This window comes from Protopterus annectens, chromosome 17.part0 (genome assembly GCF_019279795.1).
Source record: "Protopterus annectens isolate FY-2018-M chromosome 17.part0, PAN1.0, whole genome shotgun sequence".
Lineage (NCBI taxonomy): Eukaryota > Metazoa > Chordata > Ceratodontiformes > Protopteridae > Protopterus > Protopterus annectens.
Genome location: NC_056751.1, coordinates 509,476,390 through 509,500,854, shown reverse-complemented (window position 1 = coordinate 509,500,854; position 24,465 = coordinate 509,476,390). Strand labels below are relative to the sequence as shown.

The following is a 24,465-nucleotide window of genomic DNA, read 5'->3' as shown; positions in this document are numbered from 1 at the left end:
TCAACCTTCAACAAAGCCACGCCCATTTACGCATGTCTTTCGAACGCCCACCCAACTGCGGGGAGAACATGCAGACTCCACACAGAAGGCACTCCCCGCACTCCAGCTGAGAATCAAACGGGAGAACCTCTTGCTGTGAGGCAACAACGCTACCGCTGCACCACCACGGAAGTTATGAACCACTTTGTGTATGGGAACATAATTTACAGCTATAGTCTGTTTTATCTTCATTAACTGTACATCCCAAAAAGAACTGAAATTCTCTCAAAATGTTCTACAACGAGATGTCTCATCTGCCTTTAACTGTGGCTTAATTAATTCTTCTGTAAATGTTCCCATTTGTGCTCTTTGCTGATTCCATCATTTTTCTGCTTTATACAAATTTTCATAAAATTTCCAAATTATCTCTAAAACCTTTACAGGATATCTGATTTTTTTTTCTTATAGGCTCCCTAAGTTTGGCAACAACTCTTTCATCTGTCCAAGTCATTGTGTATATATATATATATATATATATATATATATATATACACAAGAGCTTAGATATATAGAGGTATATATATATATATATATATATATATATATATATATATATATATATATATATATATATATATATATATATATTCTCTGTCATGGTGGGGACATGTATGTCCATAGTGTTAGCTATCAAACGAGATCTGGGTATATGACGCCTAGCATTATGGGACATAGGATAGCCTCGAGCCGGTAAAAATAGCTCTCAAGCTTTAGTAATAGGCCGAGTCGGAGCCGAGGTTTGGCTCCAAACCCATCCAGCAAGAAAGAAGGCGAGAAGAAGACAACTAACATGGAACGTTATGGTAAGTACATAACTTCTCATTCCCTGCTGAAAGCGGATTATTTCTCTCAAAATTTTCTTAAGCCCCATAATAGTTTTTAGTTGAATATAAATACATGCCAGTATAATTTTTCACCCTTGCCAATAGCCCCTTACTACCACAAATCTACCATTATTGTATTTTTCCTCTTCTGTCAGTATTAGTCCCTTTAGCAGTTAGTATACTTACTTCAAGCCTTTTCCTTTGTCCCAATATTCTTTTGATATCTATCGCTCGTCTGGTCAGGATAAAACAGATGAACAGTTTTGGGTTTAGTTCAGGCAGCTTTATTACACACAAATACATCAGGAATGAGGCTTTGTAACAAACTTAAATAAACTTATAAACAGACTGACTACCACACTCATACATGCTAACACTCTGGTTGTTCTCTCAAAATGACACTGCTACCTGCACATCCTCACTATTTATATGCACATGCTTACATTTGGAAATGCTTCTTAAAGGTACATATAAACACTCTATTCTACAATATCCATCCTGAAATCTTTTCTTTGTCAAATTCACATGCTGATTTCTTTCCTGCAGTGTTGCTGTTGGCACTCTGCATTTCTTAATATAATTCAGTATTGTTTCCTTTTTTATCTATACCTGTAAGGCCATTTACATTCCAAGATCCTGTGGATAGCATAACCATCATGATAAAAATATTTTGTTCTCACTTATTGTACATGACAGTTTTTTAATGTGCATTTCTAGCTTTTGTGTTACATGCACACAGTAATATTTGGTGGGCTGATCTTTTATACTATTGTTTCTTCTCATCTCCAGTTGAACATTTGTCACATTTTTCAAGACTTATTTTGATAGCAACCCTCAAATTAAAAATAAATACATTTTCAAAATGCCCATATCCCCTATTAACTTAGAGCAACACACAAAACTGTGTACACCTTCAAAAAACATCCATATAGAAACAATTGCCCCAAATTGACAGCTGCACCCATAGGCATTACCTAACCTAAAATTAAGGTTATCTAGTCTTTGATAAAGTGTATGTTACAGTCTATGTTACCAGACTTACTAATTGCTGTCTGTTCATTTATTACCTCTATTCCTTTTCCCAGTGTAAATAGCAGCTTGTATGCTTTCAGAAAACATTTACCTTAAGGTTACCTATTGTTTGCTAAAGTACATGCTACAGTTTGTGTTACCAGTTATACTGATTGCTGTCTGTTCTTTTATTATCTCTGTTCCCCTCCCAGATGAGAAAACAGCTTGTATGCTTTCAGAAAACATTAACCTTTAGCACGATCTTTAAATAAAACTAAATTGTACACTGTTCTTTGAAATGCATTACAATGCTAAGACTGTTAGGGAGGCTGCTATCTCTTATTCAATTCTCATAATTACAAACTTTATTTTTCACTGTACTGCTTGCTATTGTACCTTTAAATTTTGCATTTCCATCAGCAAAGAATGCTCACAACTTTCATGGTTAATTGTTTGCACCTGGAGACAGTTCGTCTCCATTGAAGAATACTCAGCAGTGAATTTCTGTCAGTTTCTCTCAGAACAGATTGTACAGTTGCCTTCAACTGCAGACTTCCCGACTCCCACTGAATATTTGCTAATGGAAGAAAACAAACTAATGTCTTTGCAAAAGTAAGGAACTTAGCATTTTTCATGGCTTTCATTATTTATCTTATTTTTAAAGCCTACTTGCTTATAGTTTAAGCCAAGGGCATTAATGTAGAGACAAATCCTTGTAAAAATAAGTGAAAAAATCTTAACTGTACATGTAATATAATCCATGCACTTTTACACCCCACCACACCCACCCAAGATCTCACAGCATATTAACCTTAAACTTGCTTTTGTCCAGCCTTTCTTCTCTTTTTACATTGTAAAGCCTATATTTCTTACAACTAAAAATTACTTGTTTACTGTAATATCTGTAACACACAGCAGTCACTGAAAAGACACCCCTCATTTAAAACCTATTTACACACTACATAAAAACATACTTTATTATATATAACATGCAGTTTATAATGGTAAAGTGGTGTATGTTTTATAGTTCACCCACAAGTTTAACAGTGTCAGCAAAAGGCAAGTCTTTTTCAGCCACTTTTTCTTGCAAAGCCATATTTCACAAATGTGAGTGATGCATTATAGTCTCCCATTTATTCACAAATTTCAGTGCTGCTGGTCTTCTTCCTCAAGCATTTTCCTTCAGAACTTTGGTTTCACTGGCAAAGTCTCTATTTGAACTTTACTGTCAGAAGAATGAGGAACAGAGTCCCCTTCTGCTTGCTGACTCCCTTTTTGTTGGATAAACTTTTTTTTTATTTCCTCCTTAGCCTGTTCTGCATCAAAAAGTGTCTTTGATCCTTCAGGGAAAAATAATCTGAAGACAGCTAGATACAGTAGCGTCAGTCTCATAAGCTGCATCTTGACATTCCATGATTGCTAGGATAAATGTGCATCTGAAGTAGGAGATTCATTTGTCTGCAACCTGTGGGTTATGGATCCGATATCAGATCCGAACCGGCATGGTTTACCAGCTATGGATCCAAGCTCTCAGCTCCTCCCCTCACCCATAATGCCCTGCTCTACCCTCATGACCTCAGATCTCGTTTGCCGCGCATGGTGACCAGATTGTTTTTTCCAGCTCTCCAGCTAAGTGCTATATTCAGTATTTAAATTAGTCAAATTTAAAAATTTTTTGGTTAATTTGTGTGAAAGTGTAGGTTTCCCTCTTATATTATTACTTTTTTTTTAGAGTTTAATCTTAAATTTATTTCCCTCCCCTCGCTAGTAGCATAGTGTGTGTGTTGGGCCTGTGAGTGATTTTTGTTTATTTTTAGTTACTTTACTTTAGTTCTAGTAACTTTTATTTGTTAGCTTGGGATGTCTGAGCAGCCCAAGGCTATTTTCTCTAAGTGCTCCGAGTGTGGCCATAAGCTTTCCCCAGCTGATGGCCACACTCGGTGTGTTAGATGCCTGGGGGTTGAACACCTCACATCTGGATGTTCCATTTGTGCAGGGTTCAACCCCAGGGCATTGAAGGAGCGGAGGTCCAAGCTTGTTTTGGCGGGTCTCTTGCCGCCGGACTCGGCTCCGACCTCCGCTCCTTCGGGGGTAACCGTCTCCACGGTTATTCCCTCTCCGGCTCCCCCTCCGCCTCCTGGGACTCAACCTCCCGTTTCTGGTCCGGAGGAGAGGGATGCTAGGAAGAAGGACCGGAGGGAGAAGCACCATAAGCGGCGGGCCGAGACCTCTGTTTCGGCCCCGCCAGCCAAGCGGGCTTCTCCCGCCCCTTGTCTGCTGGCTCTCCTCCTCCTCGGCTCCGGTCTCCAGTGTGTTTTTCACCGGGACCTGAGGAGGAGGAGACCCGATCTCCGTCGAGGCTATCGAGGAGGCACTCAAGGCCTACCTCGGTAGCCTCATCGAGATCAACGTACAGCCTATTGGATGCTGATCTGGACCGGATGATGAGAAGGTTCATCCAGGCCCAGATGCAGATGGGAGTGCTCCTACCTCCCCCCCCCCCGGGGGGGGGAGCTCGACCCCCTTTTTCAAGCCAATTGCTCCTTCTCCGACCTGCTACCCGGGTTCGGAGCAGTTGGAGCCGAGCAGCTTCGGAGCCGGGGGTGGGTCGGCACCGATAGTACTTGGTACTTCGGATCCGACCCTGCCCTCGAGTGCATCGGATCCGACCTCTCGGAGCCTGGATCCGAGCCTCGGATCTGGGGGGATCAGTGCTCCTTCGGCACCGTCTGTGTCGGAGCGCACTGTTCCTTCGGATCCGAGTGCTTCAGCGCCGGAGCTGATTGTCGGATCCTTTGGTCGAGGTCGGCTCCCCTTCGGCCTTTGATGTAGTGGAGAGGTCCCTGTTGAGGGTCTCCGGACCCCCGGCACTTGTTTCAGCTCCGTCCCGCACTCCCTCTGCACTGGGTCAGGCTTCCACCATCCGGCCCTTGGGACAGCCCGCTTCTGTGCCCCAAGCTGCTCCCCTGGAACAGGTTGCTGCTTGCGAGGAGTCCTCTGACAGCCCCCCAGAGGATGTTCCTCGCAAGCATACGTGCAAAAGGAGGCACATTGACTCCCCCGAGTCTCTCACGGAAGGCACGGATTTGGAGGAAGGGGAAGGCTCCCCACGGTCACCCCCCGAGGATGTCTCATTTGGAGACATCATGGAAATGCTCCGCATAAGGGGGGGGTATTCTGCCCCCAAGTCTTCCTCGGACGAGTCCATGTTCTTAGAGGCATTTGAAGCGGGCCCGTCTACCTCTTGGGTGTCCCCTCCTGCCGACCCCCTGGTGGACCTCATTACCACCAGGGCGTGGAAGGAACCGGACACTGTGGAGCCAATCCCTAAGAGGCCCGACAGGATCCTCAGTCCACCGTCTGACCGTGCCCATTGGAGTAAGGGGCCTCCGGTAGATGCCATGTTGACGGCGGCGGCCACCAAGAGGGAACTTGCTCAGGAGAGTCCCTCAGTCCATCCCCCGAGCAAGGAGTCTCGGATGATGGACCACTTGGGGAAGCGGATGTTTAGTTCAGCGACCTTCTCGGTAAGGGCGCTGAACTACCTGGCACACGTTATTAGGATGCAGCGATCTCATTAAAGAATACGCTGCATCTCCCCAGAGTCCATGTCGGAGGAGGACAAAGTGCTGCACTCCACCCGCATGGCCACTCTTAGATCAGTTACCAATACCTCTATGCGGTTACTCTCCCATGCTACGGAAGGCGCCGCTAGAGCCGCAGGGGCAGGTCTAGTCACTAGACGTCAGGCCTGGCTCCGTCATTGCGATTTCTCAGAGCCCTTCAAAGCGTCATTTGCGATCGCCCCCTTTGATGGTTCTGCCCTCTTTGGCAAAACCGTTCGCGACACCTTGACCCAGAGCGAGAAGGACGGGAAGACGCTGTCTGCCGTCGGAATCTGCTTCTCTGCACCCCAGAGGCCCTATTCTAGGAACCAAAAGGGTCAGAAGAAGATGTGGTTCCGGAAGTCACAGCAATCCCAGCCTGCTCCGGACAACCAGTCCTTCCGTGGCAGAGGAGGACAGGGAGGATGCCGCCCTAGAGGCAGAGGTGCTCCCAGGAACTTCGGGTCCAGAGAACCCTTCTCTGAACGGCCCGCGCAGCAACCCTGAGGGGTTGCCCGGCTGCTCCACTCTGGAGGCAGTCGGGGACGTTCGGGGCACCTAGCGGCATGGGAGTCCATAACATCAGACCGCTGGGTTCTCCAGATCATATCCAGAGGATACCGTATCCCTTTTCGTCACTTACCAAAATTGAAGTCCCTCCCAGACGTTCCACCCGGTCAACGGGAGGCCGCTTTGGCAGAAATTGGCCATCTGCTAAAGAAAAGAGCCATCCAGCCCGTCCCCAGACCAGATCGGATCAGGGTTCTACTCCAGGTTCTTTTTAGTGCCAAAAAAGACGGGGGATCTAAGACCAATTTTAGACCTTTCTCTCTTGAACCTGGCAGTTCCCAAGGAAAAGTTCCGAATGGTCACTCTGCAATCTATTCTTCCCCTTCTGGGAGAAAATCACTGGATGTGCTCCATAGACCTCAAAGATACGTACTACCACATCCTAATGGACAGGCGCTCCAGGAGGTTTCTCCGCTTCCGGCTGGGAGCCAGTCACTACCAGTTCCGGGTCCTTCCCTTTGGTCTCACCACAGCCCCCAGGGTGTTCACCAAAGTATTAGCAGTGGTAGCGGCCCACCTGAGGCTTCAGGGGGTGCAGGTCTTCCCCTACCTGGACGACTGGCTCCTTACCGCCCCAACAAGGCATCTACTACTATTGGCGCGAGACTCCTTTCTCCATCTTGCTCCCAATCTGGGCATCACTATAAACACAAAGAAATCCAACCTAGCCCACACAGCTCTTAGATTTTATAGGGGCCAGGTTAGACACAAGGAGTTTAAAAGCCTTCCTCACTGCGGACAGAGTTCAAAATCTGCAGCTCCAGGTGCGGGCCATTCTCCACTCAAGTTCTGTTCGCGGAGTTGGTCCTGAGGGCTCTAGGGTCCATGGCGTCTGCTATAGCACTTCTTCCTCTCGCCAGGCTCAATATGCGCATCCTCCAGTGGACTCTCTTAGTACAGTGGTCATACCTTGCTCTTCCTATGCATCATCCCATTGCGATCAGCAAGGCTTGCAAGCGGTCCCTCCTGTGGTGGCTTCACTCCCCAGATCTCCACGGAGGCCGCCCATTTTGTGCTTCTCCCCCTCTCGCCACGGTGACCACGGACGCCTCCCGCCTCGGGTGGGGGGGGGCATTTTGTGGGCCGGACCGTCCAAGGCACGTGGAACGATTCAGAGACCTTACTGCATATCAACGTTCTAGAGATGAGAGCAGTGCTCTTAGCATTGCTAGCACTTCAGGACATTCTTCCATTGGGAACAATTGCGATTCAATCGGACAACATGTCGGTTGTCTGGTATATCAACAAGCAAGGAGGAACGAGGTCTTACCCTCTTTGTCGAGAAGCCATGAGAGTTTGGGAATGGGCAATCTCCACCAACCGCTTTCTAATAGCAACGCACATTCCGGGTCGGTCCAACATCCTGGCGGACAAGCTCAGTCGCACCATTCTGACCCCTTACGAGTGGTGTCTCAATTCTCAGGTAGCGGAACGCATATTCGCACGGTGGGGAACTCCTTCATGCGATCTTTTTGCCTCTCCCTCAAACACCAAGTGCGACAGTTTTTTCGCTCTGATACCTCCTCCAGGAGGTTCCCCAAGAGACGCTCTGGTGCATGCTTGGCCACCCGGTCTTCTGTATGCTTATCCACCCTTGCCTCTGATGCTCCAAGTTCTTCAGAAAGCCTCTCGGGTGGGTTGCAGAATGATTCTCATTGCTCCGTTTTGGCCTCGACAGATCTGGTTCCCCTTCCTAAGGTCTCACTCGGTGAATCCCCCTTGGATTCTAGATCCCATTCCGGATCTGATATCTCATCCATCCTGCCTATCTCCTCCAAACCTGGACAACCTGAAGCTGACCGCTTGGCTGCTCCAGTTCCACTCTTGATCAGGACTCCCGGTATTTCGTCCCCTGTTAAGGCGATCCTGGTGGCAGCTCATAAACCGTCCACTAGGAAAGTCTACCGTAGCAAGTGGAAATGGTTTTCTTTGTGGGCGGAGCAGCAAGGCCTGAACCCTGTCACAGTTCCTCTCCCTTTAGTGCTTGATTTCTTAACCACTCTTTTTAACGATGGTGCCAGCAGTTCCACAGTCAAAGTACAACTTATGCAATTTCACATTATCACATTGGTCATGACTCCAGTCCACTCATGTCAGCCAAGTTGTGTAAAATTTTTCTTAAAGGTACTTTCCTTCTCAGGCCCCCTGTAAAACAAGCGGTTCCTCCCTGGGACCTTTCCCTAGTTCTCCAGGCCTTGACCGCCCCCCCCCTTCGAACCAGCGGCTACGGTAGATCTCAAATTCTTGTCATTCAAGACTGCCTTCTTAATAGCCATTACATCGGCCAAGAGAGTTTCAGAGCTCCAAGCATGATCAGCTAAACCTCCTTACTTGGTCTTTCATCCGGACCGTGTTTACCTCAGGACCAACCCGTCCTTTCTTCCTAAAGTAGCTTCTGAAGCAAACATTAATCAATCCATTAACCTCCCTGTTTTCTTTCCTAAATATGAAAACAAAGGTGAATACAAGCTTCACTCCTTAGATGTTCACAGGCAACTTAGATTTTATCTAAACAGAACGGCTGGTCATAGGCAATCCGACCAGTTGTTCATTTCCTTTGCTAAATTTAATTTGGGCAAGCCAATTTCTGAAGTCTCTCTGTCTCGCTGGATTTCACAATGTATCTTATTGGCTTATCAAGCTTCAGGAAGGCCCACACCGGAGGGTGTACACACCCATTCAACCCGGTCAGTCTCTACCTCGGCAGCCTTTAAGGCTAGGATTCCTCTAGATGATGTTTGTGCAGCAGCCACGTGGGCTTCATCTCATACTTTTATTTCCCACTACAAGTTGGATCTTGCATCTAGGGGTAGAGCATCCTTTGGCTCCGCGGTGCTCCGGAATATCCTTCCATGATGGCCGCCCAAGATTCAGGTAGCTGGGGACTCTGTCCCACAGGTTGCAGACAAATGAATCTCCTACTTCAGATTTAGAAGTTATGTACTCACCATAACGTTCCATCTGAGTAGGTGTATTCATTTGTCTGCAACCATCCCGCCCTCCTATCCCCCTGGCCTTTCAGTTTCCTGCATATTGTGTGTTACCCTTTTCAGGGTGTTCTTGCTGTTGGCAAACTCGATCTGAGGTCATGAGGGTAGAGCAGGGCATTATGGGTGAGGGGAGGAGCTGAAAGCTTGGATCCATAGCTGGTAAACCATGCCGGTTCGGATCCGATATCGGATCCATAACCCACAGGTTGCAGACAAATGAATACACCTACTCAGATGGAACGTTATGGTGAGTACATAACTTCTAATTCTCTTCCTCCTAGTGTACGGGAAAGAATAATTTTCCACAAACACTCTGTTGACTCCAAGTTTTAATACTTATCCCTTCCATACCTCTCAAGTGTACCTCATTATGAGGAATGTACCTCATTTGGGGTCTTAAAAAGTTCATGTTCCTCAAAGTTCCTCAAAGTTCCACATTGAAATAGTCTGTCACACATTCAGTGTTAGGATATGTTTTAAATGAAATCCACAGTAAATAGAAATGAATAATATTAATTCATTAAAGGATCTTCTTTCTAAGTAAAACCAGCATATTTTAACCATCCTATGACCTTCCTAGTTGAAGTTGGTAGTAAGCCATTAGTATGTGTTCCACATTTTGCGCATTTGTTCCACATTTTGAAGGTGAGTGTTCTTCATTTTGGAGATGGAAGGTTGAGAGCTATGATATTCCCTTCTGCCACAGTTTTGTCAGGATCAACTCCTTCTGCTGGTATGATTGCATCATTACTAATATAGGCCTTGGCAGCTTTCTCATGTCTAGGTTAGGAGCATACACTCTGCACCCCTTTTAACAAATTGTTCTTTGGAACAACAGTGCCGTTGCTTATTTGTGCTTTCATAAAGTTAATGCAGTGTTCCTTTTAGTTTCCTCTGGTACAGCAGAAAATCTTACATTTTCACTGCTCACTCTGTCTTCTAACTCTACTTTATTTTATGAAATAGTTCTTGAGAAACCTCAAACTCAGACAGCTTTTTCTTCATTTCAGACTCTTGATTTTGCAGATTTAACAGTTTGTCTGAACAGCTAGTTAAAGCTTCTTCCATTTTTTCAGCCTTTTGTTATTTAAATTGATATATCCCTTCAATGTTCCACTTAATTTAATTACCTCTGAGTACGTTTGATTTATGTTTTCCTCTGAATTTCTGGAAGCCATCTCTTGAACCAGACGTGAAGCTTGACCTGTGTTTTTGCTGAACGGCTGCAGAATCCTTCCCAGACGTGTTTTCTCTTCTCTATTCTGGTTGATTTTTTTTCATGTTCTCTAAATGTCTTATTTGCTGGCATGTAGGTAGTATACTTACTCATCTGTAACTGAATTTTACCCCCAAAAAACAATTTGTGGGTACTTTTTCCTCAGCTTCTATTTTCGCAGTGTCAGAGCTGAAATTAAGCTGTTAGTGTGCAGCCATCTTGAAAGTCCCCAGGTGCACCCCATGTTTTAATAATAGACTTATTCCCAGGGTAGGCATCAGAGTACTGCTTCTAAGTAGTAAACAAAGTGTCTTCCTGGAAAGGCTTATCTTTCAAGACAATCCCACAAATTGTAAGACCCTTATTTAGATATTTAACAGCATTTGGAAGGCACATTGAGCTTTATATTGGAGTTCTCAGTTTTCATCTCTCCTTGTTGCTTCTAATAGAAAATAATAAAAGATTTAAGAGTTTTACAGAGCAGATGAGAAATGTGGCTACGTCATGTGGCTTTTGCTTTTGGCCCTGTAAAAATGCAGGTGTATCATATTTTCCTTTCTTTTATCACACAAAATGTAATAAATCCATAAGGTCTATTACTGTTATTTGGATACAAATCTTCCTTGATGCTCGTTTACAGATATCTCATACAGGTACAATTGTTCATCTGAATGCACTATGATAACATTGTCCATTTACTTTCTTCTAGTCTTTCAAATCACTTCCAGCATAAACCTTCTGCAGAACTATTCCAGAAAGCATGGGAACTATCCTCTTTGGATAAACAAATTCCAGTGACAAGTCTCCTCTTTGCATTTGGAAAAGATCTGAATTCATCCTTGGAAGGTTTCCTGAGCTGTCTTATGTGCTGCTAAGGAAGAACCCTTTCTCTTATGGCTTACAGATGAATAAAATGGAGAATATCACTGGTTTATCCCTAGTATCAAAAATAAGCTCATAGAGAGGACTATGATTGCATGCAGTGGAAAATGTGCAGTCAGGATAACTTTTTGGACCAAAGCTTTATTGCTGTTAAAAGGTACTGTAAAATGCTATGCTGTCAAATTCAAGACAGTGGTTAGTCCTTGCCAGATACCAAAGTATGTTGTGGATGTATGTTGAAGACTGGATTTTTATCAAAGAAATATACTCCTCCCTTACAAAATCTTGACATCTCATTTGCCAGTCACTTTAAATTCTGTGTCTCTTTTTCAGGAAATCAGCCTGTGACAGTTAGTTCCTTACATACAGATCCTGTTTTACCACCTTCTCCAGAGAATGTCCTTGCCTTTAATTTCTTGTAGTATGGTTCATAATCTGCTAGAAAAATAGCAAAAATCCAGTAACTAAAAACTCTTCGGTCAGTCCTACTTTTTTAAAAGTGGCAGTCCCAAGTATTACTGGAACACTGATTAATATTCTCAACCTTTCTCTTTCTGTTAGAATTTTGGCCTGCTCCTTGAAACATGCTTATATGCTTTTTAAACTCCTGGAAACCACCTGTCCTTACTGTCCCCTTTAGCTGAGATTTTGGAAAAGATTTTCATCCCGTTTTTCTCTTTTAGTAATTGTTTAATGTTATCCATTTTTTGTTGTTGCCCTGTTGGTCTGGGTCTTGCTTGAAAAGGGTCCATGGAACAGTGTACATATCCAGTCAACAAATGTAAAATAAAATTATTTATTGACATTTGTTTACCCATTTTCAGTGGAGGACCAGGGGAGGAAAGGTCCAGAGAGTTAAATAACATCAAATAAAACTCAAGTGCAGGTGTTACAAAAAAAAAAATAGCATGTATACATGCAGGGCCCGATTCCAAAAGAGTTGCTGTCAGTATAAGTAACCATGTACACTGAGAGCAGGTTTTTTGGAACCTGGTCCCCATATTAAGTCTGTTTATAGATGAGCCTTACACCAAAGTAAGTGACTTACACTGATGAGTGGTCTTTTGGAATCAAGCCAGACTTGCAGTGACAGCAACTCTTTTGGAATCTGGCCCTCAGTTTGAATGTGGAATATATAAGATACAAAAAAGCTTGAGGAGACACTAGTGATGTAAAAATAAAAAGAAATAAAAGTGATTAAATGTGATGATCAGTATATACAAACGTGTTAGCAGTATAGTCTACTATGCTGGAAAATAAAAGCATTTGCACTCCTGTACTAGATCATATTAGTAAATATGAACCACTGACAGATGCTCATTATAGGTTTAGAATAGGCTTTAGTACAGTGACCACAGTCTGTTATGCTACTGATTTCATCTCTGGTAACATGGGCGAAGGTTAACTGGTGCTGCTCTTCTAGACTAGACTGGAGCATTTGGATTGATCATCCTCTTCTTTTTGAAAAACTAGATATACTTTGGTTCAGGCAGGGTGCACTGCGTTTATCAGTTGCCTTTCAGGCTCATCATAAAGTATCCTCTCTGGCCAGACCAGTTCAGACCAACATTTCTTTATAGCCTTATAATGCTCAAGTTTGACATTTTGTCAAAATTCTAGACAACAGACATGTACTGCCCATAGTAACATCAACTGGTAAAGCAGGATAGCAGGTAAAATAGGAGTATTATTGTGTTATTTCACTTGACTGGTAGTTTTTGATAAACCTTCTTGGAATTTTATGTGCTTCTGCTTTCTTTGATATTATTTCCATGATAGATATATATGCTGGTAATTATTTTTGGTAGACCTCCTTGGAATTATATTTTCTGCTTCCCTAGATATGGTTTCTGTGCAAGAGATGTAAACCATTCCTGCCTTCTACCTTTATAGCAGCCCTTCCTCAAGTACCAATGTGAACAGTACTGTGTGTGTGTTCATTTTAGTGAGGTTTGCAAGGGAGAGTTTGTTTAGTATTTTATTAGCTTCACACCAGAAGATGCATGTTAATAGCATTTCCGATCTCTCATTTTGGACAAAACATTAATGTGATTTACACTGGTGACTTAATTTTCTCCCAGACCTAATTAGTACACTAAACAGTTTTAATTTTAGTGATTACTGTTACATTTGCAAAATTTTTCTTCATTTCACTAATTGCTTTCTCGCAGTCCTGCTCTTTGAGTTTAATGCAGAATGAATCAGATAATATATTCCTTAGTTGGGTAGTAAAGTGTTCAGCAATATTGCAAAGTGCTTGTCACAGAATCGGGAAGTACTGTATTGCCAGTGAGTTATGTTTAATTGCAGAGAAATGGAAGATGGTATCACTGAATTTTTGAGCTAAACATAAACTTTTAATATGAATATGTTCCTACAATGCTTAAATGTTTGTCTTTAGTTATAGCAAATTTTCCATAGATGTCTACATACACCCATACGTATTTGTGTTTGCAATTTGTTGCCTACAGCAGACTGACGTCCTTTCCAGCAATAGTTTCTCTGCGTTGTACCCCTCAATGCCAAGATAGGCTTAGTCTGTACCTTGACCCTTGTTTGTTTTTGCCCTCAGTGCCTGCCTATCATCAACCCCCCCCCCCACCTCCTGGAACCATCTTACAGCCCTGCAAGTTCTACTTTCAGTGGGTTGGATCAGCAAGACCCCCCCCCCCTTCACTACAACCATTTTTGCTGTGCAAGCTTCCACTTGCACAGGACCACTGTTACCCCCCGATTGTCAAGCTGGAATAAACTATGCACACTCACCCATCCCTGACTTGACTGTTCAGCACCCAAGCTGATCAAATTGTTGTCTGGAGTATAGTTAGAGCTTCATCCTTCAAAACCAAACCCAGGCTTCTCCTATGAGCCTTGAGTAATGATGCACACCAAAGATTGAGTGAATGTCTTCTTTTAAAACTGTTTTCAGTGTGTGGTAATTGGAAAAAAATGTCACTTTTTTAGGACTTCTTGGCATAGCAAGACCCTTGGCTCTTGCCACACCTATAGTGCCTTTTTTAGGCAAGGTTCAAATGACAAATTCACCACCTTAACATGTGCAAGCAAAATCTGAGGGTAATGCTACTAACTGCTAGAAGTCTAAACCTCAAAATGAATTCACTCGAGGCAGTCCTTAAAATGGAGAACATTGACATCTGTGCAGTGACAGAGACCTGGTTCAAGGCTGCAGAGAGCACCCCTGCATTTCCAGGCTATAATTCATACCACATCTTTCGGCCACCTAACCTGGACCAAAACACTAAAGGCAAAGGCGTGTCCATATTCATTAAGGATATCCACACCTCCAGACTAGTTGCTCAGCATAATGCATTCGAGATTATCCAAGTGCAACTAACTCTGGGCAAGACAGCAATCCAAATTGTAACTTGCTACAGATCCCCCGCCATGCCCCAGGATTCCCATTCCTCATTTCTTGATACACTGGAAAATATTAGGGTACAACCCAACACCCTAATAATGGGCGATTTCAACTACCCCACCATTAACTGGGAAAACTCATGTACCAACTCTTTTACTCATTTTTTTCTGGAATTCATAAATTCCAATGCCTTGGATCAACTTACACACACCCCCACCAGGGGCAGCAATATCCTAGACCTGGTCATTACCAACATGGGCGACCAGTGTTCCACACCAGAGGTCAATTCCTCTTTGGTCAGATCCGACCACAAGCTAATCACCCTAGACATCCACATCCCACCCCCACCCCCATTAGGGAAACCACCATAAACAATTTCTACAAAGCCAACTTCAAGCTTCTTAAGACAGAAGTGGCAAGCGTCACAACACCCATGCAGACGGACAATAGATGTACGACTGCTACATCTTACACAAATGCACTTTATAAGCACTTACACAAGTGCATGGATCGTGCTATTCCTAACAGAACCAAGATCTATCCTCCAAAAAAAGGAAGCCAATCTGGTTGTCCCCTGCCATAAACAAACTCTACAACAGAAGAAAGAAACTGTTGCAAAAAAGAGTAAAATTCCATGATTGGAGGAATTCCCTGGTCAGCCATAGTAAGAAGCTAACATCCCTCATAAAATCCTCCAAAGCAAGTTGCAAAAACAAAATGCCACTGATTCTAAAAACCGCCACAAAGCATTCTATAGCTATGTCAATAATCTCAATGGCAGCACTCAGATCTGCTCTGCGTTTCAGCACAATGGCACTCAATGTACAGAACCAACTGATATTGCCAACATCCTGGCAGATAGGTTCAGTGCTAACTTTACCCCCCCTCTCACCCCCTAAAGGGCCCATCTGTATACCAGAAGAATGCAAAGTTCCTGTAATCATGGCTGCACAGGTAAAAACCACACTCTCCAAAGCCAAGAATACAGCATCCATGAGACCTGACAACATCTCCTAGGCTGCATTCTACACGAACTGCAGAATGAACTGGCACCCCACCTAAGCACAATGTTCAATCATAGCCTCACCACAGGCTTTGTGACCACTGAATGGTGCGCAGTGACGGTTATCCCACTCCACAAAGGGGGAGCCACCACGGACTCTGGGAAATACCACCTCATTAGCCTGATGAGCCTGGTCTGCAAGGCCATGTAATGTATCTTCATGGATCTTGTACACAAAGACATTGGTAATCTCCAAACTCTGGACCACACCCAGTTCGGGTTTGTAAAAGGCAGATCATGTCTCCTAAACCTGATAGACTTTTTTCAAGCAGTCACCAAAGCTGTAGACGAGGGTAAGGTGGTTCACACAGCCTATCTAGATCTCACCAAGGCTTTTGACACCATCCTCCACTCTGGAATTATAGATAAACTCACTAAACTAGGTATAAATCCCTATGTCACAAGATGGGTTGCCAATTGGCTCACTGACGGAACCCACACTGTGAAAGTAGCAGACTCCAAATCCGATTTCAGACCAGTGACAAGTGGAGTACCACAGGGTTCAGTCCTGGGTCCTCTCCTGTTTGGCATCTACTTTTCTGAAGTACAGGCTAACACAGTAGATCTTTGGCTAACAAAGTTGACTGCAAACTAGGAGCCATAATTGAAACTCCTAACAATGTGGACATCCTACAAAAGGGCCTCACACAGACAGATGCCTGTTGTCAAAGCCATTGCCTCAAGCTCAATGCAAAAAAGTGCATTGTCATCCCCTTTGGTAAAAACTCTGTACCCATAAGCTACCAAATAGGTGGTAGTCTACTTAACACCGAAAGTGTGGTAAGAAACCTTAGGACACAGGTGGACAGTAGTCTGTCCTTTGATAATCACATCACCACAGTAGTCAGGAAATCCTTCTACGTGGCACACCTCATCACAAAAGGTTTCTCATCCAGGAAAAAGAGGTCATTGTTCCCCTCTACTCGCCACTCATTAGACCCATTATAGAGTACAGCGCCCCTTTTGGTATGTACCTCACAAGACATCTACAACTGGAAAGGCGGCAGAAAAACCTCACAAAGAGGATTACCGGCCTCAAACAGATGCCCTACGCCAGGCATGGGCAAACTACGGCCCGGGGGCCACATGCGGCCCATTAAACGTTTTGATTCGGCCCACCAAACTTGAAAAAATTTAATAAATTAACCTTGTTAATGTTTTATTTCCCCTGCAATTCTGATGTTTCCTCACTAGATGGCGCACTCTAGATATATTGGCTTGATTCAGGTGAAGCGTAGGCCTATTACTCCACATTTGCACTTTACCCTTTGACCCACCGCCCCTCTATGAAGATGAGCGGACCCAAGAAAAGGAAAGTGGCCAGAGAATGTCGAGTGTTCAATAAGGAGTGGACAACTAAATATTTTTTCACTGAACACCGATCATCTGCTGTTTGCCTGATATGCCAAGAAACTGTGGCGGTTTTTAAAGAGTATAATATTAGCCATCACTTTGCCACAAAGCACGCTAATTATGCTAGCAAGCTCTCAACAAAAGAACGGGAAGCTGCTGCTGAGAAGGTGGCAGCTAATTTGAAGGCTCAGCAAAGTTTTTTTCACCGTCAAACTGCCATTCAAGAGTCCAGTACCAAGGCCAGTTTTATGCTTTCATTCAAAATAGCAAAGGCCAGCAAACCACTGTCTGAGGGCGAGTTTTTAAAAGAATGTATGGTAGAGACAGCAGGTATTTTGTGCCCCGAGACCAAAGACAAATTTGAGAAAATCAGTTTATCACGGCGGACAGTGACTCGCCGTGTGGAACTAATAGATGAAGATATCACCAGCAGATTAAACAAAAAGGCGAAGTCATTCACTTTTTATTCTTTAGCACTGGATGAAAGCAACGATGTCAAAGACACTGCTCAGCTCCTCATTTTTATCTGAGGAATCAACGAAACTTTTGAAATAACGGAGGAGTTTTTGACAATGGAGTCTCTGAAAGGACAAACACGGGGAGAGGACTTGTTTGAATGGGTGTCTGCTGCCATCGAAAACATGAAGCTTCCTTGGAGTAAGCTTGTTAACGTCACCACAGATGGATCTCCGAATTTAACGGGAAAAAACGTTGGCCTGCTGAGGAGAATCCAGAATAAAGTGAAAGATGAAAACCCTGACCAGGATGTCATTTTCCTCCACTGCATCATCCACCAGGAATCTCTATGTAAATCGGTGTTACAGCTGAATCATGTTGTGAATCCTGTGGTGAAACTCGTCAACTTCATACGCCAAGACGGCACTTCAGCACCGTCAGTTCATTGCGTTCCTGGAGGAAACTGATGCGGATCACCAGGACCTGCTTTATCACTCCCGTGTCCGCTGTTTGAGTTTGGGCAAAGTGTTTCAACGAGTGTGGGAGCTCAAAGAGGAGATTGGCGTGTTTTTGGAGCGGCAGGGGAAGACTGATGAATTTCCTGAGCTGAGCAACAAGAGCTGGATGTGTGACTTTGTGTTTGCTACGGACGTATTTTCACACTTGAATGAGCTCAACGTGAAACTGCAGGGGAAGGAGCAGTTTGTGCATGACATGTACACAAACGTGAAAGCCTTCAAATCCAAGCTGGCTTTATTCTCCAGGCAGATTTTGAACAAGTCATTCACTCATTTTCCTAGACTAGCCACGCTGAAAGAGGCCGGAGCAAAAGTAAAGAAATACAGTGAGTCACTGGATGCACTGCACGGAGAATTCTGCCGTCGGTTTTTGGATTTCGACAAAATTGACAAGTCACTTCAATTGGTGGCCTTTCCTCTGTCACAAGACCCCGAAACCGCTCCAGAGGAGCTTCAGCTCGAACTGATCGACCTTCAGTTCGACCCTGCCTTAAAAGAGAAGTTCAGCTCTCTGAAACTAAATGACTTCTATGCTTCACTCAATGATGCCGCATTTCCAAATCTAAGGCAAAAAGTGCAGATGATGTTGGCTTTGTTCGGCTCTACCTTCGTGTGTGAACAGACCTTCAGCATCATGAACATCAACAAAGCCAGCCACAGATCCAAGTTAACAGACCTACACCTCAGATCCATCCTGAGAATCGCCACAACAAAACTAACTCCAGACTTTGATGCGCTGGCTAAAAAAGGAGACCAACAACACTGCTCCCATTAAAATGTGTGTGTCTCCGTGATACGCACGTTGTTAAAATAAACAGTGCGCGCAGATCAAATATAATGCTTCACAGACTGACTTGCTGCAACTGTTTCATCCTTGCACTGGTCATTGTTGACTTTTGGCACTGGGGAAACAAATTGAATAAAAGGAACAGGACAAGTACATCTGCATCTCCTACCATTTTTGAAAAAAAAGACAGTCAGGAGGAGAGTGATGGTGATATCCTGAAGGATAACAGAACTTTCAGTGCTTTAAAATAAAATGGTCATTTATTTGATTTTCAGTGTTTAAAGACTCATTTCGAAGTCAGAGATTTTATTCTAATGCTTTTCTTCATTTTCATTGGAAGTTAAAGCACATGTTTTCTCCATATCCCAAGATCTGTATTTTTCCCCCAATGAGGTGATGTTTTCAAAGCATGCCATCTATCTGCTCCTGTTCCGGCCCCTTTGTCAAATGTTAGAACTCAATGTGGCCCACGAATCAAAAAGTTTGCCCACCCCTGCCCTACGCAGACAGTCTCAAAAAACTCCAGCTTTACTCCGTCGCATATAGTCTACTCAGAGGCGATCTCTGCTTATCATAAAAAGCTATGTCAAACCCAGAGCTGTTGGACATGCTCCACTTAAAGAAATCACAATCCCTCCGTGCTACATGCTCTAGGGACCTAAACCTTGTCACTACAATAAACAGAATATGCTGGAGGGATAGATTCCTGTCCCAGAGACTTCCTATCTATATCAAACAAAGCTCTTCATTAGCACTCTTCAAGAAAAATCTTGATGACTGGATGGGAAATAGGAAATTCACCCCAGGGATCACCTCTGTGGCTCTGCTCGACAGAGGCACAGGAAAATAATTTTCTTGGGTGGCAAAAGCCAGGGTACCTTTTTGGCTAGGCTTATATAGGCCTTAGAGACAATAGCCTAGTGCCTACCTATGAACCCTTAGAGTCAGATCACAGTGAAGACCAAGAACCGTTTCTTTACTGTATGATCACTAGTCGTACTCGACATTGAGGCCTTTCTGCAGTTGGTTTAGCACTGGAAGAAAGATAGGTCTGGTATATATATATATATATATATATATATATATATATATATATGTATATATATATTTATTTATTTATATATATACAGTTCTTTTTATGCGAGATCAGGTAAAATGTCTTTCTCTGAGTAAAAACAAAATGTTTAGTGCAACTTTCTTTCAGCAAAGTGGCTTGTTAAAGTAGTGCAAATGTCTTTTAATGTGAGATTTTGTGTCTTGGCTTTTAGATGTCATTTAGTATGGAAATTAGTTTTTCTATTTATTTACATTGAATCCATCCATGTTTAATTTTTTTTTTTAATTATTTGTTTTGTAGCTATACAAACAGCAATTTAATGAATTATTATTGGTGGAGTAAATTGTACGTGTTGCATTTTGATGGTTAAACTCCTTTGCTGGAGATAATGTTTATAGATTATTATTCAGATTATTTTTCACTATTTTTTTTTCCAGCTATTTGCTGAAAATGTTCAGTAAATAATCAGTTTGTGATCCTTGCTGTTTGTGTTGCCTCCTGTGTGCAAATGCTTTAGTTCACAAAACTTCAGCTGTTAAAATCTCAGTTTTGTCCTGTGCCATGCGGTAATTGGCACAATATTAATGCATATTACAGATGGACAAGGAAGATCAATGATTACATTAGGTCTGTAAATTCTCCTTTTAATACATCTTCTCATGTTGCTCACTTTAGCATAGAAACTTTGAAGAGAGCCAAGAGGCTATGAAGAAACAGCTGACTGACCTGAACTTGCTTCTGCGGATTTTAGACTCTGCACTTTGCGATTTCCTAGGTATGTAAAATATGCCTACTGTGTTACATTGTATGCTTCTATAGACAATCCGTGTTCTCTGATGTTAATTTAGATAAGAATGTTGAGTATATGCAAAACAAAAAAAAAAGTTAAAAGAAAAGGGCTGATGAAGCAGATAAACCTTAAAAAAAAAAAAAAAAAAAAAAAAAAAACTAGTGACATCAGTTGTCTTCTAACCTGATTTACCTCTAGTGCCCACTCATGCTGGGTAACCATTGTCTTCCAGCATCAGCACTCTGTGAAATATTATGTGTATAAAGCTGGCATTATTATGCAGTCTTCATTTCTTCTCACCTGCTTGAACTTGTGAATAATTTGTTCCTCATTTGGCCCTACTACATTCTCCATTCTTTGACCAGTTTCTTTTAGATCCGTCTTTTCAGAAGTACATCTTCTGTGTATGAACTTGCCCGTAAGAGTTGCTGTCTGTAGTGCTGTGCTGATGTCGGACACTCTTCTGCTTACTCTGCCATAGAGCAGTACATTTCATTTTAATAACAAGAAGTAGTATAAAACAAATTTGTGTTGTTACATTCTCATATAGGGCGTACACCACATTTAGTGAAACTCTGTGAAAAGCAATTTGGGAACGATTTCTTAACTTTAGAAAAACATCTGAGTAGATGATCATATACTGTAATATCATTTGCACTTTTGTCAAAAATCACATCTCCATACTGGACGATTGAAAGATAACCATGTATTAGACTGTAAAATTAAGTCACAGAAAAGTAGATATTAAAGGACATTCAGATACCATCTTGACAATAAATGTATGTTAATTAAAGTCAGAAGAAACTCAGTAATATCACGACTCCCATTTATAATTTCAAAGACTGGAATTTCAAATGACCAGATTTGAAAATGTATGTGTTTTAAATTATGTTTTCACCTTTTTCCTGAGGTGTAGTTACTCCTTAAATGGTAATGAAAGACATAGGATGATGTCCCTCAGAAAAAATAAATAAATTATGGGCATTCAAAGTTCCAGGGTTTGGAATTTTGAGTGGAAGCCATTCTCAATAAAGAATCAAAGACTGTGAGACTTGTTAAAAAAAAAAAAAGAAAGAAAAGACAAAATTGGACACCTGGAACATTCATGAAAAAAAAATGGAAATTTTACTGATAGAACTTCGAAAAATATAAACAATTTTCTAACAGTAAAGTTTAAGTTTTTTTTCCCCACAACCGTTCCTGGTGTCTAGTTTTGTGTTTTTTAGTTTCAGTTTTGATGGTTACTGTAAAACTTATCTTTCTACAGATTTAGAAAATTCCAAGGAACTAACCAAGAATGTAACTTACTGATGGTAAACGACAATGCATTCACAGATTCTTTAACTATTTTATACACTTACAATTTTTAACAACTTTGAAAGTCCAAAAAAAATAGATATTATGCATGTTAACTTACATTTGAATCTGCCCCAAAACACCACTAAAAGACTAGATATGTGGGTATAGACAATAGTCCTGTCAGTGTTTTGAGTGATGTTAAAGATAACCTGGTTAAATCTTTAAAAAATATATTTATTGCACATTTGAGACTAGGGTGCATTCTTGATCTGAAATGTCAATCTAAAGAGGTCCTTGTCCAAAACATATTCATCACTTAAGACCCTGATAATTATAGACCTCTGAGACAAATATGCATGCTGTGCAGACCAGTGGAGAAAGTAGTGATAAGACTAGTCCTCAGATACTGGAATTCTGCTTGGTGTTCTGTGGCCTTCACCAGTATAGATTTATTAGAGGTAGGCTGTGTCAGTCAACTTTGTGTCTTTTTCAAGAATTTTAATGCAGTTGTTAAAGGCACAGCCTGTTTAATTTGTCTGAGAACGTCTACATAGTTTCTCAGTTCCTCTCAGCTTGCTAAATATCACTGTACAGGTTACTGAATGGGTCAGTAATTGACTAAGTAGAAGAATGCGTCAGATCCAAGTGGTAAGCCCTTCTGCTGGACCTAGTGAGAGTAGCCAACAGTGTGCAACATGGGGTTCTGAGTTTGATCCTCTGTTTTTGATGTTTTTGTATGACTTCAAGATAAAATATGCAGATTGCAAACATTTCAGTATAGTCTTGTCTTTCTGTAAATATGGGACTTGGTACAGTAATGGTTAGCTAAAGTGCGTATCTGTTGTAACAGTAATGGTTTACCTTTTTATGACAAGAATTCCTGCATATTCATATTTGAAAAAAGATGCTAATTTTTGAATAAGATGGATAAGCCACCACTAAGGATAGGCAAGCATATTACAGACGATATCCCCCAATTCGTAGAAGAAAGACTGACATGCACAAATTAGAGCCCTGCTACAGTAAAATAGCCAGATTTTCCACAAACCACACAAGCAGATCACACCACTGCATAGCTCTACAACAAGTAAATTGGCTCAAACTCTCTAACCTCTTAAATCTCAACCAACTTACCGTTGCCCACACCATCATACACCAAGCTGATGATTGTCCTGCCCTCAAACTTCCTATAACTCTATTCCAACAGCAGATCCCTCTATGATCAGAGACTCTTTTACTTGAGATTACTAGAGCATGCAACAGTTACAGAGATGCCCTATTCTCCAGTCAGATAGTTAAAACATGGAACTCTGTAACCCAGCATATACTTCACACAACTAAACTTTCTCAATGCTTGCCTGTTCTTTGAGAAGGTCTGCAGAGCCTCCATTGATATTTGCTGCAGCCCCTGGCACCCAGCAATGGTTCCTTAAGCCATCTTATCAACTGATCCTGGAGCAAGACTGAAAGCCTCAGAGAACCTCCACAGGTTCAGACTGAGTGCTGTGTTTATTCTGACATGCACCTTGTGGATATTCCCAGGAAAAGGACAGGTAAAAAGAGGCATGTGGCATCCCCTACAGAGTTGTTAACTTCATATGTTGACTTACATGATTGAAGGGGTTCCCTTCAATCCCATCCCAGAAAATGCCACTGTTGTTCAAATCCTCGAATTAATGCATCAAAGGGGATCTTTGCCCACAGACCCAAGGTTCTAAATCAAACCTTAAAAATACCCCATTCAGAATGGCCACAGTACAATCTATTTTGCTTTACCTGAAGGCAAAAGAGTAGATATGCTCTATAGACCTCCAGAATGCTTAACTCCACATCAAAATTGTCAAAACATCCAACAGTTTTCTGTGGTTCTAGCTGGGAGCCAGTCATTTTCAGTTCATCACCACAGCCCTCCAAGTGTTCACCAAGTGCATGGAGGTAATTGCAGCCCAATTATAACTGAAAGGAATATGGGTATTCTCATACTTAGGTAATTGGCTCCTCACTGCTACAACCAAGGAATCCCTCCTAGATAAAACAAATGATATACCAGCCTCTAGGTAAAACAAAGTAAAAAAATTGCATAAATCACCAAAAAATTAGGTACCACAAGGAGCTCCGTACAAAAGGACTTTAATCTTCACTGAAATCCACAACAAAATGCTAAAACTATGACAAGTCACAATTTCAGCCTGTTGTTTTAATAAGATGCCATCTGGACACAACAACTTGCATTGTAAGCCTTCTTTCTGACAGGATTCAGTCTCTCAGAATCAAACAGAGTTCCTATTAGATTGTCATTTCTCCCCAGCTTTGTTGGTCCTACAAGTTCTTGGCCTGATGGTGTCAACCATCATTATGGTTCACCATGCATGTTTCTTCATGAGAACTCTTCTGTAAGACCCGCCTAAGTGCTCCCTTGTACATAACTCAATTTGCAGATGCCATCTGAATTGGAGGTTAACCTTTCCAGCAGTAAATCTGAGGAAGCCTTTTGTGTTTCCATCCCCATCAACAAAAGTTACCACAGATGCCTCCTCTGTGAATGGGATAGACATTAAGAGGGGAGAATGGTCCATGGGACATTGAGAGAAATAGAGGCCAGTTTTCACATCATTACTATATTGAT

The 24,465-nt window shown here is 42.3% G+C and overlaps 1 protein-coding gene across 1 annotated transcript in view; it reads left to right on the top strand.

Annotated features, from left to right (window-relative positions):
• The window catches only part of TBC1D17 (TBC1 domain family member 17), a 1,580,308-nt gene that overhangs the window by 1,247,422 nt on the left and 308,421 nt on the right, over positions 1-24,465 (top strand). Inside the window, exon 13 of the mRNA XM_044059599.1 lies at positions 20,426-20,525. Within this exon, the coding sequence (XP_043915534.1) occupies positions 20,426-20,525 (100 nt within the window). The remainder of the gene's footprint in view (positions 1-20,425; positions 20,526-24,465) is intronic.